Source organism: Bos mutus, chromosome 24 (assembly GCF_027580195.1).
Source record: "Bos mutus isolate GX-2022 chromosome 24, NWIPB_WYAK_1.1, whole genome shotgun sequence".
NCBI classification, from domain to species: Eukaryota; Metazoa; Chordata; class Mammalia; order Artiodactyla; family Bovidae; genus Bos; species Bos mutus.
In genome coordinates, this window is record NC_091640.1 from 45,684,849 (window position 1) to 45,697,799 (window position 12,951).

At 41.1% G+C, this 12,951-nt stretch overlaps 1 protein-coding gene across 2 annotated transcripts in view; it reads right to left on the minus strand.

The window, feature by feature from the left end:
• The window catches only part of EPG5 (ectopic P-granules 5 autophagy tethering factor), a 132,080-nt gene that overhangs the window by 16,493 nt on the left and 102,636 nt on the right, over positions 1–12,951 (minus strand). For both annotated transcript variants that reach the window (XM_070361935.1, XM_070361934.1), the window contains exons 36-39: positions 9,362–9,537; positions 7,036–7,221; positions 6,343–6,552; positions 5,226–5,370 (exon numbers count right to left, since the gene is read on the minus strand). In XM_070361935.1, coding sequence (XP_070218036.1) covers positions 5,226–5,370; positions 6,343–6,552; positions 7,036–7,221; positions 9,362–9,537 — 717 coding nt within the window. The remainder of the gene's footprint in view (positions 1–5,225; positions 5,371–6,342; positions 6,553–7,035; positions 7,222–9,361; positions 9,538–12,951) is intronic.

Sequence of the window (12,951 nt, forward strand, 5' to 3'; positions counted from 1 at the left end):
AAACTACAATGACGTATCATCTCACACCCGTCAGAATGGCTGTTATCAAAAAGAATAAATGCTGGAGAAGGTGTGGAGAAAAGGGAAACCTCTTGCACTGTTGGTGGGAATGCAAATTGATACAGCCACCCTAGAGCACAGTATAGAGATTCCTTAAAAAACCAGGAATAAAACTACCATATGAGCCAGCAATCCCTCCACTGAGCATATACCCTGAGGAAACCATAACTGAAAAAGACACATGTACCCCAATGTTCATTGCAGCACTATTTACAATAATTAGGACATGGAAGCAACCTAGATGTCCACTGACAGGTGAATGGATAAAGCAGCTTTGGTACACATACACAATAGAATACCACTCAGCTATAACAAGAAACACATTTGAGTCTGTTCTAATGAAGTAGATGAACCTAGAGCCTATTATATGGAGTGAAGTCAGAAAGAGCAAGACAAATATCATATATAAAAGTATATATATATGGAATTTAGAAAGATGGTACTCGTGATCCTATTTGCAGGGCAGCAAAGGAGACGCAGACATAAAGAACAGACTTTTGGACACAGTGAGGGAAGGTGAGGGTGGGATGATTTGAGAGTAGCACTAGAACATATCCATTACCGTATGTGAAACAGAGAGCCATGGGAATTTGCTGTCTGATGCAGGAAACCCAAAGCCAGTGCTCTGTGACAACCTAAACAGGTGAGGTGGCATGGAGAGGGAGGTGGAAGGGAGGTTCAAGAGGGAGGGGACATATGCATACCCATGGCTGATTCATATTGACGTATGGCAGAAACCATCACAATACTGTGAAGTAATTATCCTCCAATTAAAAATAAAATATTTAAAAATAAATATGGTAGCACCCACTTACTCTGTACTCAGCAGTATATGAGAGTTATACACATCCTCACCAACACTTAATATCGAAACCTTTTCAATTTTATCTATTCTCAGGGGTGTGATAGAGTATATCATTGAGTTCTTAATTTACATCTCCTTGAATATTAACAAGGTTTAGCATGTTTTCACATGTTTATTTGTTATTTGAATATTCTCTTTTGTAGCATGTCAATTTAAGGGTCTCGTTTATTTTTTTTTCTACTGGGTTGTCTGTTTCTTCCTTATTGTATCCACTGTGACAATCGTAGTCGTATTTAACGTAATTACTGATGTGCATGCTGTGCTAAGTCGTGTCCGATTCTTTGTCACCCTATGGACTGTGGCCCATCAGGCTTCTCTGTCCATGGTATTCTCCAGGCAAGAATATTGGAGTAGGTTGCCCTGCCCTCCTCCAGGGCATGGAAGCCCATCTCTATGTCTCCGGCACTGGCAGGTGGGTTCTTTACCACTGGAGCCACCTGGGAAGCCCATCTTACTTACTGTGCGTACATGCTAAGTCGCTTCAGTCGTGTCTGACTCTGTGTGACCCTATGGAGCACAGCCAATCAGATTCCTCTGCCAACGGATTCTCTAGGCATGAATACTGAAGTGAATTGCCATACCCTCTTCCAGAGGATCTTCCCGACCCAGGGATCAAACCCACATCTCTTATGCCTCTCACAGTAGCAGGCGGCTTCTTTACCACTAGTGCTACCTGGGAAGCCCATCTTAATTACTATACGCTTCCATTTGTTCCTCCTACTCTACATTCCTTTTGCTCTCTTTTATTTCTTTTTTTTTTAAGGGATTATTTCTTGTTATTCTACTTTTTCTTTAGTTTGGAAGTTAAATATTCATTGTAAATTAAATAACATTTTCGAAGTGGTTATCATACAAATTATATCATGTATTCTTAAAAGTCTGAGGTTAATTGGCTCCCAGACGATGTTAACTCCTATCATCTTCTCAACTGTTGCCATGATACAACAAATCACTAATTAATCTACATGATGTCAGATTTCATTTAGATCTGCCCTTTATATTTACCAGTTTCATCGTTCATTCTTAGTCTCCTATTTATCTTCTCTTTATTATCTCCTTTCTAAATAGATTTTGATTATATTTTATGGTTCTTTTTATAATATCTTAAGCTCAATGTTTAATTAATTTTTAATGTTCTTTCTTAAAATCAGTTCTAAATATTTTAAGTTTCTATTATTATTGTTCCTTTGGCCATCAGTTACTTAAAAGTTTTCCTCTTCATTTCCAATGTACATTTTTTTCCCGTCTTGGTTACATTTTGTTACTGACTTTTAAGTTCATTGCACTGTGGTTAGAATATGTAATCTGTTTGATACCAGTCCTTTAGAACTGATTAAGACATGTTTTGGGGCTTCCCAGGTGGCACAGTGGTAAAGAATCTGCCTGCCAATGTAGGAGATGTGGGTTTGATACCTGAGCCAGGAAGATTCCTTGGAGGAGGAAATGGCAACCCGCTCCAGTTATTCAAAATTTCATGAACAGAAGAGCCTGGTGGGCTACACTCCATGGGGCTGCAAAGAGCTGGACATGACTGAGTGACTGAGCATGCACGGAAGACATACTTTAATCCCAGTAATGGGTCAAGTTGCTTAACTGTTCAGTGTAAGACTGATACAGTGTACATTCTGCACTTACAGGGTATATCATTCTCCACATACTCACTACATCCATCTGTGCTATACAGACATCCTACAGTCTAACTGATTCTCTGTCTATGTGACCTATCAGTTACTGTCAGACGTGTCAAAATCTCTATGAGCGAATTTGACATTTTTCTTCCTAGCTCTGTCAATTTTCACCTTATGCATTTTCTTCCCAGTGAACTGAACCTCACATCAATTTCCAGTGACTCTCTTCATTTCTCTTTTAATAATTTTACTTATATTTATTTATTTTTGGGTGTGCTGGGTCTTTACTGCTGTGCAGGCCTTTCTTTAATTGTAGCAAACAGGGGCTACTCTCTACTTTCAAAGCCCAAACTTCTCATTGTGGCGGCTTTTCCTGCTGCGGAGCACGGGCTCTAGGGCTTCAGCACTTGTGGCAGGTGGGCTTCAGGGCTCCTGGGCTTTAGAGCACAGGCTCAGTAGTTCTGGCACAAGGGAACAGTTGTTCTGTGGCATGTGGGATCTTCCCAGATCAGAGATCAAACCCATGTCACCTGCATTGGCAGGTGGATTCTTTACCACTGAGCCACCAGGAAAGCCCTCTGATTTCTAATAATGTTTTTTTCTTGTTTATGTATGTATATATTCTTCATGCAACTTCAGGGTGGGAAAACACACTGAAGATCATTTGGCTTTGTAATGCTTTCTGCCTTACAGTCCTATCTATCTCATATTGATACAACAACATCAGTTTTCTATTTTAATCTGCCTAACGTGATTGCCTTGTAGAAATCTTTCTATATCCTATGATGTAGATATACTTATGAATAGCTTAAAACTAGATGCTGTTGATTATTAATGCAATCTGACAATCTCTGTCTTTTAACTTGACCATCTGTCCATTTATATTTACCAATATATCAATTTGTCCCACCCTCTCCTTTCCTCCGGAGAAGGCAATGGCACCCCACTCCAGTACTCTTGCCTGGAAAATCCCATGGACGGAGGAGCCTGGTAGGCTGCAGTCCATGGGGTCGCGAAGAGTCGGACACGACTGAGCGACTTCACTTTCACTTTTCACTTTCATGCATTGGAGAAGGAAATGGCAACCCACTCCAGTGCTCTTGCCTGGAGAATCCCAGGGACGGAGGAGCCTGGTGGGCTGCCGTCTCTGGGGTCGCACAGAGTCGGACACGACTGAAGCGACTTAGCATAGCATAGCTCCTTTCCTCACTGTGTCCAAAGACTATTCTCCACATGCTTCTTGCCTTCATTGGATTGAACATATTTTGGTCAATCCTTTTTATCTCTTTCTACTGACTCAGAAATTACATATTTTCTTTCTTTCTTTTGGTGAACTGCTTAGAATTTTTACAATTCATATTCTATCAAGACATACATTTAACCAATTTCTTGACCCCCTCAAACAGTATTAAAACCTTAGGATGCTTTTAACTCAACTCCCTTCTTAACTTATATATATTTGTGGCCATATAATTTAATTCTAGCTTTTGCTTTTTAAATCCCTAAATGATTAACTGTAGGTTTATATCAGCAGTTTAGTTTATATTTACCCATACTTCATTACTTTCTCTGCTTATTTTCCTTCTTGAAATGCAAGCCTCTCACTTGTGACCACTCCACTTTTCCTAAAGAGCATGCTCTAGTTGATACTTGCTTTAATGATGTCCACCGGGACAAACACTCTCAGGCTCCAAGGAAACACCTTCATTGTGTCCTTCTCCTTGAACGCGGCTGCTCTTGCTTTACACCCCAGGTACCGGTCGTCTCCTCACAGCACACTGAAGGTGCGGCTGCGCCGTCCTGCATCTCCACTGACGCCACTGGGAAGCCAGCTGTCCGTGTAATGTTTTTCTTTTTTCACCAGTGCTTCTGGAGTCTCATTACAGTATGTACAGGTGTTCTATTTACCTTGCTTGGGATTTGCTGGGTTTAACGAACCTGAGGATTGCCATCTTCCTTTCTCAGAGCAGGTTCATTTCTAATTCATCCTTACCCTGAGGATACTGTCCTGTGTGGTTCTACGTGGGAGCTCCTTTCAAGGCTCCCAGTCTAGGCAGGGCCTGGGCTTTATAGCCTCCCCTAATCCAAAGAAGGTCAGTAAAAGCCTGCACGCTAAAAGGCAGCCTCAACACTCCATCTATTTTCATGGGCTCCTCCTTTCACTTACTTTCTGACTTCTGAGATTTTCTGCCAACTTGTCAATACATTTAATTTTTGGTTTCTTAAAAACATTTTATTTATCCAGCATTCCAAGCTGTTTTTAGCAGGAGAGGCAGTCAGGATGTCCAGTTTACCAAACTGCTGGGAGTATAAGTTCTCATATAAAGTTTCCTCACAAGCCTACAGGTGATTCTGAAGTGCCCTCCAAGTTCAGAGCTAAACATCCAGGAAGGCTGCTCACTGCACAGTCTCCGGTTATCTCTTAATCATCACGGTGACTTGTCTAGCTCGGCCCTCGGCCCACTTAACGTCCCAGCAGCACCTGACAGTGTCTCCCCTCCCTCAGGTCCTTACAATTCAGGCCCCCCCATGCTGAGATGACAAGTGTCCAGCGTCAGCTTCTCTGCAAACAGAATGATAGTGTCCTGACCATCATCCTGATCTCAAAATGTCTTACACACAGCAGGAAATCATTTACTGAGTGAATACATGACTTCTTCAAAGTCACTTACCAGGTGGGTTAAAAACGATGATATCATCCAAGAGCTTAGACATTTCCTGTTCAAGGACTGCTAAGGTGATTTTTCCATTTTGTTCCAGGGAGCTGAGGAACTGAACCATCTGATGAGTGAAGGCTTGGCATTTTGGAACTGCATCCTGACAATAAAAAAACGATCATTCAAATAAGTTCATGCCAACAGTGTTAACTGAATATCCCCTGGGAGCACAGCACTGCACTGACTGCCTCAACAGGGAGTGGAGAGGACAGAGCAGGGAGCCACGTGAGGAAAGGCATGTCTAAGGGCCCTGTGCCGGGGAACAGAAGTCTTTCATAACACTCAGACTAGAACCCACATTCTCCCAAAGCCCAGGAACAGTTTTTACTGCGTTAATAACATTGCTGCTGCTGCTAAGTCGCTTCAGTCGTGTCCGACTCCGTACGACCCCACAGACGGCAGCCCACCAGGCTCCTCTGTCCCTGGGATTCTCCAGGCAAGAATACTGGAGTGGGCTGCCATTTCCTTCTTCAATGCATGAAAGGAAAAAGTGAAAGTAAAGTCGCCCAGTCGTGCCTGACTCTTACCGACCCCATGGACTGCAGCCTACCAGGCTCCTCCGTCCATGGGATTTTTCAGGCAAGAGTACTGGAATGGGGTGCCATTGCCTTCTCCGGTTAATAACATTAACCATACACTAAGTACTTGCCAAGAACTTTTCCAATAATTTTATGTTCATTGCTTAATCTTCAGAACACATTAAAGGTAAGGTATTATTTTCAGTTCAGGTGAGAAAGCCAAAGAATGACAGTGAATTGGGGATATGAGTTTGCAGACCTTAAACTTATGTTCATTATTTGCTGCCATTCTGTTGACAATGACACTCAGATTAGCAAACCAATGGCCACTGCTGTCCCTTAATCCTTTTCACCTCTTGTTAGCATGTGGCACTGCTAGCAGGTAAAGGCTTACTAGAAGAAATAAATGAAACTAAAAGACCCAAGAAGCCCAAATGATATATACATCCCTCAGCTTTTTCTACTGAGCCACTGCAGGGTTCAAGACAGTCAGCGGCACTAACACGACCAGCCCTGAAGAACACTCTGCCTTCCACAGCACGCACTTAACGTACAAGATGTTTCTGGCTGTCAGTAGGAACAGAAAGGCCTGCAGACACTTTCAAGAGCTTCACAATTAATTCAGCAGAAGATTCCTTTGCCAGGATGACAGACGGCTGGTAATGGCTGCTGAAATAACCCAGCACACTCTGATATGACACAATATCCACAAGATGCCACGACAGTGAGCTTGTCTGTCCAAGCAGAGTAAGTAGAGGAGAATCCTAAAAATGAAAACACACATTCCTTTAGTTCCAGCACTCCCATTCTGCCAGAAATATGTCTTTACTGAGTCTATGGAGTGACCACTAACATTGTGTATTATGAGCATAGAAGAGTTAAGACATCAGATTGCTCAAGGCAGAAGTACTCATGAAAGTAGTAACTGAAGTCTTGGCAAAACACATTAATGTTAAGATTTGAAAGTATTCAGAATCCAGTTTTCAAAGAAACTCTATGATCCTGTGGTAGAACAGCAATTAATGAGATGTAAAGTGAAACTGATTTTAATACTATAACTTGGTATGGTTCCCTTAGACTATGGACTGTCTGTGAAAACCAGGCAGCTAGTTGAAGGCGCATCCCACAGGCCATGCATCTATTCAAACCGAAAGAGGCACTGGGCAAACGGAAAAGCAGCAGCTTCATACAGAGTGAGGATCTAAGGAACTCGCCAAGACTCGATCACAGGCTCTCTAAAAACTTACTGTTTGGTCCACCAATTGATCTTCCTTTCCCAATAAAATCATCATGAAAAGGAGGCAGACAACCATGCCCCGGGTCTCTGGGCGGGGACTGGGACTCCAGGCATCAGAGAGCACGCTGACCCAGTTGACTTCACAGAGAACAGACCCCAAAAACAAGAAGCAGCTCTTGGGGCTTCCTCGCTCCACCTAAAAGGAAACAACGCTTTTAGCTATCTATGTATCTTGAAAATGTATATACATCAATGTTTACTAAATTATATCTTTTAAATTACACTTTCTCTCAGATTATAAAAATTATTTATAACTCCATCCCCTACTCCAGAGATTTAGACTTAATATTTATTTTTCCTCCCATGTTCGATGCGTGGAACATCTTTCAGCTTATTTGGAGTTCATTATTTATTCCACTAAGTCTTAACAGGAGAGGAATGATCTTTCCTAGCTCCAGGCAGGGTGACAAACCTCTGCCACAGTTAGTCACCGGTGCTCAAGGGAGCCTACCGCAGTCCTCAGAGGTGCAGGCAAGACCAAGGTGACAGATTTACTAGTCACTGCTGCCCAAAGCTGAGCACGCACCAGGACCACCCGGAGGACCTGTTGGGGGTGGGGAGGGGTGGGTGCATCCACAGAATTCCTAATGTCCTGTATCTGGAGTTAACAAGTTCCCAGGTGGTACTGACGTTGCTGGTCCTGGGGCCATACCTCGAGACTATTATATTAGCACATGTAATTTTCATATGGCCTTTTTAGGATAATGTTACATTATAAGTACATCTCTGTATCATTAGTCTTCATAATTTTTGATGACTGCATAATGTTTAATTAAGTCCTATTTAAACTATATTAGGGATGAGGGGGCAAATGTATTATGAAGTATTACTATATAATCAATATCAAAGTTATCTCTTACAAGTCAATTTCAAGCCTGTTTAAAATAAAATATGTCTAGCTATAAATTTTTCCTTTTTTTAAAAGAAGATTAAAAAGCTCAACTCCATTTGTAAAATCACAATCAATGGAATCTGATGATGATTCATGTCTTCCAGTTATTACCATAATTATATCACGCTATTTACTCTTTCTCCCTTTTTCATCCTCCTTTATAATCTATTCTCTATCTTGACCCTCAACCCCCTCAAAACCATACTTTACTACGCCACCAGACTCATGGAACTAAAAGCTTCCCAGCTTCTGGGCAGGGCAGTCATCTATCCTTAGACTAAAGCTACTAGAGATACAAAGTCTACAGCAACCCTTTATGGACCATTCTATTTAATCTGTCATATAGCTAATGCTGCCCTCTTAAACATTCTCTTACAGCTCTTTAAACAAAGGTTCAATTCTGTATTCATAATAATGATGAATATTTACGTAATGCCTGTCTCATATACTAAACCTAGCTATAAAATCATTTTTAACCTTGTATTTTACTAAGACAACTGTCCTCAGCTTTCCTTAGAGCTCAGCTACAGAGGTGTGGCTGACAAGAACACCATTGGAACACTAAAAGACTGCATTAGATTTTACTCAGTGTCATAAATAATTATGGGTCTGCAATAATTAAAGCACTTAAAGTGTCTCAATAATAAATGTGATATTAGGTTAACAATGAACACAAATGAACTGGTGACTATGAACAAATAAAACTAAAGTGATCATAAAAAGCTAAGACAGATTAAAGACTTTTTTAAAATAGAAACTTAAGAACAGCAACAAAAACGCCCCACTAGTATGTGACACTACTGTGCCTGTTTTCTGTACCTACTGCTTCTACTCCAAAAACTCGCACACTCTTACTGGGACTTTTTCCAGGCCTTTCCAGGTCTTCACATGCCTATGATCCATTACTGGCTGCTACAGTAACACTTTTGTCACCTATAAGCTAATTATCCCTTACATAACTACTTAAAGAAACTAATGCTTAAGTATCAATTTACATTTTACTTCAATAGAAATTTAACAATAAAAAGTTTTAATGATACTTTCATAGAAAAACATGCATACGTGCATACACAGAAACACCAAGACTGAGTGTGATGAAGTCACTACACTATGTACTGCCATGACAATATCACGAACATCAAGGGGATGACTGCTATATTACAGACAAAATCTTTCTGGGAGCTTTAAAAATGGTTCTGTAAATGCTGTCTTACTAACACAGTAAAATGATGTCCATAGGATGCTGCTTGACATAAGCACCATCCAGGCAATTGAGAATGTGAGCAGGGTCCACACCAGCACACACAGCAACTGGGCCGAAAACCCACAGTGAACAGGCTGCTCCCAAGATGCCAGGCTGTGGCATGGAAAGTAAAGGGCTTACCTTGAAGAAGGCCTCCATGAGCATCTGGTCAGGATGCAGGTCCCGCCACGGAAGTTTCTGGTAGGCACTGTGAAAAGCATACAGAATGAACTCTGGCATTTTGGGCGCTGTACATGCTTCACAGTAATGCATCAAATGTAACCGAAGGGCTCCTTCATCACCAGGCAAGAGCTTATCTAAAATTGAAAAAGAAAATACAGCTGAATACCTTTGGGTTTATCTTTAAAACAAACAAAAAACTAACACAAACCACAAATTTGAACTAAAAGTCTAAAACCTAATGTTCTCAATAATTACCCAGTTTCAAAGATTTTCACCTACCAGAGAAAAAACTGATGGCAGAGTAATAATGAAGAATGGTAGTTTACTTACTTGGGTAACTGGAAGGAGAAGCTGGTATGTGGGAGATAGCAGAGGTGAGCAGTTTTTCCCTAAAACTTCTAAATATACGACTTTTTAACTCAGATACACCTCCACAAGCCCAACCAACTTTAGGCATCCCTTTGGTCTGTTGTCCTTAGCCATGGATTCAGTCTCATGCAATTGATCCATTCATTGGGCACCTTGGAGAAATCTAATGTTCCTCAAAAGGAAATACTCCAAATAACTAAATCTCAACACTTGTTGCAATAAAACTAGACTGTTAACCATCATTCTAGCAAGTCATTTGAAAATGAATCTCATACTCTTCTGCAACCTGATCACTCAGTATTAACCTCACAAGTATCAATTACTTTAGTGTCTTCAACAGCTAGTGGCAAATGTAAGGGGCATTTAGCCTAGAACAAATTTTTTCAGACTTTCTGGTTCTATGCACAGGAATGGAATTTAGTCTAAGAAGAGAGAGTTACACACAATAAGGGCAGTTTCTCAACACTGACTGATGGAAGTTTCTCAACACTGACTTGTGAAAAATGACCAATGAGCATCAACACGTGTTACCAGTCGACTTATGACTAACATTCCCGTGCCCTCAATCCTAGTCCTTATGAAACAGTAACATATGTTTTTAACAATCTTTTAAAACAGAGGTGAAGGGCAGCATTTGTTTAAATATGGACAGAAAAAAAAGATAGTTTTGTTTAAATAAGGATGGACATGTAGGAGAAGATGTCTAGGAGGTAATCTCTTAGGACCAGACGAGCTTCAGCCCAGATGCAAATAAGTTCTGGGACCTCAGATGAATTCTTTTTGATTTTCAGGTCCTCATTTTTCTAATCAATAAAAGCAGAGAGCTGAATCAGACAATCTCACTAAAAGGCTATAATTGAATAATTCTTCATCTTGTTATGCACAGTTCTTCTGTTTCCTCTCTCTGAAGTGAGCTACCCTACAGCCATACCACCCTGAACGCGCCCAGTCTTGTCTGAACTGAGCTACCAGTTCTTAATATTAGCCAAGTACTTTCTTACTTCTAGGCCACTTTTTGATTTTCTATACACAAACCTGTGACAGTGCTTGCCCCTTTATACTAAGAAACTAAATAAATAGCCTCTGTGACAATAGCTTTATGCTCAAATATTTGTCACACTACAAATACATTCTGGATGGTAATAAGTAGCTAGAAGTCTGCCTTTCCAAAACAAAAACAAAAAAGAGTACTATTAGGATTTCATGTTACTCACTGAACCAATATTTATCAAGTGGACAGTGAGAATACAGCATTATCCTAATCTTAGGGGAATGAAAAGAAGAATGTTTCTATGCCTAGAGTTTATATCACAACTGGGGAGGGGTGAGGGAAAGAGAGATAAGATATGTAAAGGTCAATCAAAAATACTGGATGAGGTACATCTAGAGAATGGAGTATTACTCAGCACTAAAAAGAAGAAAGCTATCAAGTCATGAAAAAAATGGAGAAACCTAAGTGCACATTACTAAGCAAAAGAAGCCCATCTGGAAAGCAACACTATGAATGATCCTAACTACATGACATTCTGGAAAAGCTAAAACTATGGAGAAAGTAAAAGAAATCAGTGGTCTCCCAAGGCTAGTGGGGAAGGAGGGGTGACTAGGAGAGGACAGGATATTCAGGGCAGTGAAAATACTCTGTAGGATACTGTAATGGTGGATACACATCATTATACGTTTATCCAAACCCACAGAATGAACAACACCCAGCATGAGTCCTATGGACTTTGGACGATAACGTGTCAGTGTAGGTTCATCAAGGGTAACAAATGTACAACTTGGATGGGGGATGGTGATAGTAGGGGAGCTGGAGGGGAGACTACGCACTCAGAGCAGGGAGCAAAGGGCATATGCAAACTCTGTACTTTCCATTCAGTTATGCTGGGAACCTAAAGCTATACTAAAAAACAGTCTCTCTCTCTCTATATATATATATGTATTATTAGATGACAAATTTTACATATAACACATATTACTGCTATATATATTAACATATGTATTATTGCTATATTATATATACATACTATTATAATACATAATCTATCATCTGATGCTATTATATATAAAATACTGGATGCATGTGTGTGTGCATGCATGTTCAGCTGGGCCCAACTCTTTGCCAACCCATGGACTATAGCCCGCCAGGCTCCTCTGTTCATGGGATTTTTCCTTGCAAGAATACTGGAGTGGGTTGCCATTTCCTTCTCCAAAATACTGGACGGCTTGTTAACTCCAGGACTCCGTGCCACATAAACACACGGCAACCATGGAGGTGCACCACTCAGATCTCCCTTCAAACAGAACTTGCCACAGATCAGGCTACAGCACTTCAGCACCTGAGCCAAGGCCATCCTCCTCCCTTGGAGCCCTCAGCCAACAACTGAGCACTGACCTGGTGCTTCCACCAAGGCTGGGCTCCTCAATAAAGAATCACTGCACTCCAACGCCCCATCTGGCTGGCCAAAACTTCCTCAGATCTCCCCTGCAGATTGAGACTCTGCCTTCCTGCTCTCCTTTCACAGGTGTTCTACCTGCACCAGAGGTGAAGGCTTTGCTTGTCTACCTCTATTGCTTCCCCTCTTATTTTCACAGGCATTACGCCCAGCACCTCTTAGCATTCTGGCTCCATCATGGCGTCTGCTTCCCACAGATCTGAACTGCAACAATGTGCTATAAAGACTTAGAAACAGGACGGAAATGTACCCACGTAAACAGATATGCAGGAAACACAAAGGGCCTGAGGCTTCACCCACGTAGTGGAATAGCATAAGAAAGAAGTGGCGGTGGGAAGGCCCAAGGACGTGTAGGCCTACAGTGAGTAGAGCCACATGGTTGGATGGATGCTTCCAAAAAACCCATCCTGTAATACTGAAGTGCTCTGGGTCAGACACATTTGAATGCTGAGCTAAAACATTATTACACTTCCAAGTTTTTGAATAAGAAACAGAATTTTAGGAGAATCAATTTAGCGGACAGACCCTAGCAAATGAGCAGGAACAGAAATGAGAGGAAACAGAAGGCTACTGCAAGAATCTGGATTGGGTGGACTAATAGCCTCATAAGCCTCCTGATACAAAACATTTAAATATACTGAGTAAATACAACATCTCTGATAATGCATAGCTACATACATTCAGTGGAAGAAAAGAGGTCAGAAGCAGAAAGACTAGAAAAACAGA